Raw genomic sequence first — 3671 nt, 5'->3', positions numbered from 1 at the left:
CCGGGCCGTGAGTGAACATGTCTAGCGAGCTAGCTACTCATCTCGTTTCTGCCGACCGATCCACAGCCTTGCATGGAGCTGCAGAATAGAATACGAGCTCGATCGATCCTAGCAAGCCAATAAGTCAACCTGGACAATGTAATTTTAACAGATCGACATACGTATCTTGTAAATTTGCGCCTAGACTGAACAGTGTGCGCTACTCGGTCAAAGTTGTTGACAACGGGTTAAACCCTTGGTAAGGTAGATGTTTCGGCGATGCACAATGCACGATGAACTCGGCGAGCAGACTAAGGGCAAATGCCAATGTCAAAGGATCAGAGTCCACTGTGATGGCATTGCCTAGCTACATCGATCATCAGCTTACGCGTACTTTCACGTGTGTAGGGCATCGAACTGATATAACTAATCTGTATGTCAGGCGATGGGAATCTTTCGCATACGAGTTGATCTGCATCAACAAATATATTACTAACTGGAGTAAAGAGAGAGATTTCCATGTCAATTACATGCTGCACGTCTTGCTAGCGGCTAGTCTGGAACAAGATCGACATATACACAGTCAACGGCACTACTGTCACTCTGATCATAGGAAACTTCTCATCGAATGAACCATTCAATGCACAACCAAAATCACTGGATCGGATCGGACCACCGTAAGATCTCGCACCCATGCACGGCCTTCAGCACTATATATACCCACCCAACCTTCTCTGCTCTCAGCACCCAACTCGACCGTTTCACTCCACACAGCTCACTCACAATGGCTACTAGCACCAAGCTTGCAGCTCTTTGCTTTGTTGTCCTAGTGAGCATTGGGTTAGCCGATGCAGCAAGGATGCTCGCCAGCTCCTCCAGTGCTTCGGGTGGTGGGGGAGGAGGTGGCGGGGGAGGTGGTGCGAATGGTGGGAGTGGATGGGGTGGGGGGTCTGGATCGGGTGGAGGCTTAGGATATAGTGAAAGTGGTGGAGATTGGGGTAACAAGTGGAACTTCGCCAAGGGGTCTGGAGGAGGAGGAGGAGCAGGCGGTGGTGGAGGATCAAAGGGTGGATCCGGGTCTGGTTTTGGGTCTGGTTCTGGTAAAGGAAGTGGTGTGAGTGGCTCTACATCAGCTCCTAGCGGCAATGGATACGCCAATGCTGATGGTAAGGGTGGGGGCGGGGGCGGAGGTGGTGGTGCAGATGGGTCTAGCGGAACCGGGGTTGGGTCTGGCCTTGGCAAGGGATATGGTGAGAGTGGTGTGTCAAAGGCACCAGCTCCTGTTGCCGGTGGTGATGGTACCAGCTACTCAGATGCTGGCGGCAGTGGTAACGGTGGTGGCGGCGGTAACAACGGAAATGGAGGTGGTGCCGGTGAAGGTGCTGGACAGGCCGGTAGCGACGACACTTCTGGAGGCTTTGCAAATGCAGGAGGAAGCGGCAATGGTGGTGGCAAAACTGGAGGTGTCGCAGAAGGTCCAAGCGTTGGAGTTGGATCTGGCGTTGGGTCTGGCGCTGCTCAGACTGGTAGCACTGGCTCTTATGGCCAAGGCTATGCCACTGGAATGGGAGGTGGCATCGGTGGCGGCAAGGGTGAGACCCAAAACGGCGGAACTGGCAATGGTGGAGGCAGTGGATCCGGATCTGGAGGTGGTGGATACCGCTAAATTACCCTTTGTTGCGTGAGCTCAAACTGGACCTCGGCATGTATTTTAATTTCCATCATTTTACTAGCATTTTACATCGAATGAAACATTGGCAAGCACGGAAGGGACGATCCTAAGCGTAGGTGGAAGGAACTAAATAGCATTTCTTTGTTTAACATTTAACTCCTACACCTGTTCAGGCAGATTTGTGCCAATAGATATAATAATAATGTGAAGGAGTGCCTCCTTTGTAGTTTTATCTATCTCACTAGTCAAATTCCTTGATTCCGCCATTTTGTTTCCAATGCCTTTTTGAGTTTTGACCCAATTAACATGGTCAAGTATGGCCTTTTTGAGTGTGCCACGAGAGTATGCAAGTCTGGGATTTTCTAGAGTTATGCAAACTCCGACTTTGCTTTCTATTTGAAATATTACTTCCGTGTTAAATTGGGTTTATCTTTGAATCTCTATTAACAAAGTAGTTCCAGTCTTAACTATCACATAGAACGTAGTATTAAGACACTATATTCATACCATTGAATGCACCCTAAAAAAGGTTATTCCATACTGCATAATCGGGTGTATTTAAAACATCATAGTTCATAGAAATTGGTACTCAAAAGCGTTTGACAAAATAATGATAACGTGTAAACGAGGTTTGGGCAATGTCGTACACTTTACATCTTGAAAATAGAACGTCCTCTCCCAAAACACAAGGAACCATGTATTAAGGTGTTCCTAGTCATAATTAGAGGATTGGGCGCACAAGCTATTGGTTCTTACATATTAACCTGAGTGATAGGTCTTGCCTGATACATCTGTGATTGGTACATGAGATGGACAAATGCAATAGCAAATGTAACTTGCGTGGTGGCAAACAGAGAGGTTCTCTTGAAACATTGAGCATGATACAGAGTTAGTGTTAGGAATAGGCCATGTCAGTGTTGTGATCAGCATGTTCGCGCGTTGGTGGAGTCCGGACACCGGTGCAGGGCCGCATCCATGACCGTGACGAGTGAGCCCAGTATGCGTGCGGGGAGTGTGGACGGAGTGTCGTGTGCATGCATGTGTGTTGGCTGGGTCGTGGCCATTGTGAGGTTGTGCAAATCGTGATGCATGTACGTAGTTGTTAGTTAGTGGCCGGGTAGCTAGCCTTCTGGGTGAGTTAGTTAGCGCCTGAGACGGCTGTGTACGTGCTAGTGCTGGCCGGGTTGCGTGTGCGTGTGCTAAGGTGCCCATGTACTGATCAACGTGCTGTGGTATGTGCCACTGAGCAGGGGTTCGTGTCCAGAGTTTGAGCTTTGAGAAAGAAGCGCCGTTCGTGCAGCTTTGGCGTTCATCGCCGAGAAATCGTGTGCTCCTCTTTTTTCACCTTCGTTCGAGCGAGTGAGAGAAAGAGAGAGAGAGCGCTAGTCCAGGGTTTGTCTTAACAGTTAGTTTAGAGACAGACAGAAAATCATGTGAAAGCTTGTCACTGCCGAAAGTGTATTTATGATGCATTCAAGTGGCATTGAACAGTATATCACCAATAATTTGATTTCAACAGAGGAGGATGTCTTCCCATTAGGGCATCTCCAACAGGCGTATGATGAGCGTTGGTAAGTTGGCCACGTAGACTATTTTGGTGACATGGCAGGTAATAATAGCAGAGAGAGAACCAAAACGTATGATCCTGAACCGACGCTCCGGACACAAGCTCCGAGGCCAGCCCGTTCCTTTCTTTAGCATTCAAGTGGGGTCGTCTGGATCTGGTGCGAGTAGCCGCCCCAAAATTTCTCCTCTCCCGCGTGTATATCCCGATTTCCTCTTTCGCGCGCCAAATCACTCTGCTGCTCGCGCCCAAATTGCCCTGCTGCTCCCGCCTCCATCAAATCCCCTCTCGCGTTCATCTCTTAATTTCACTTTGCCCCAAACTTCTGACCATGAGCCGCCAAACTAGGGTTCAAGCGCCGCCGCCGCCGCCGCCGTATTCGTGGCCGGCAACGGCTGTTACCAGCGAACCCACGCTGACTCCCGACGTTGCTGCGTCCTATGGTATAGCTCCTTC

General features: G+C 49.5%; 1 protein-coding gene across 1 annotated transcript; it reads left to right on the top strand.

The window, feature by feature from the left end:
• The first annotated feature begins 724 nt into the window (after positions 1-724).
• On the top strand, positions 725-1887 carry LOC123399543 (putative glycine-rich cell wall structural protein 1). The gene has a single exon (XM_045093946.1). It carries the CDS (start codon positions 764-766, stop codon positions 1643-1645), a length of 882 nt encoding a protein of 293 aa, XP_044949881.1. The 5' UTR covers positions 725-763; the 3' UTR covers positions 1646-1887.
• Positions 1888-3671: the final 1784 nt, after the last annotated feature.

The sequence above is a fragment of the Hordeum vulgare genome, chromosome 5H (genome assembly GCF_904849725.1).
Source record: "Hordeum vulgare subsp. vulgare chromosome 5H, MorexV3_pseudomolecules_assembly, whole genome shotgun sequence".
NCBI lineage: Eukaryota > Viridiplantae > Streptophyta > Magnoliopsida > Poales > Poaceae > Hordeum > Hordeum vulgare.
Note: the sequence above shows the minus strand (reverse complement) of the source record. Positions and strands in the feature narration are given on the sequence as shown.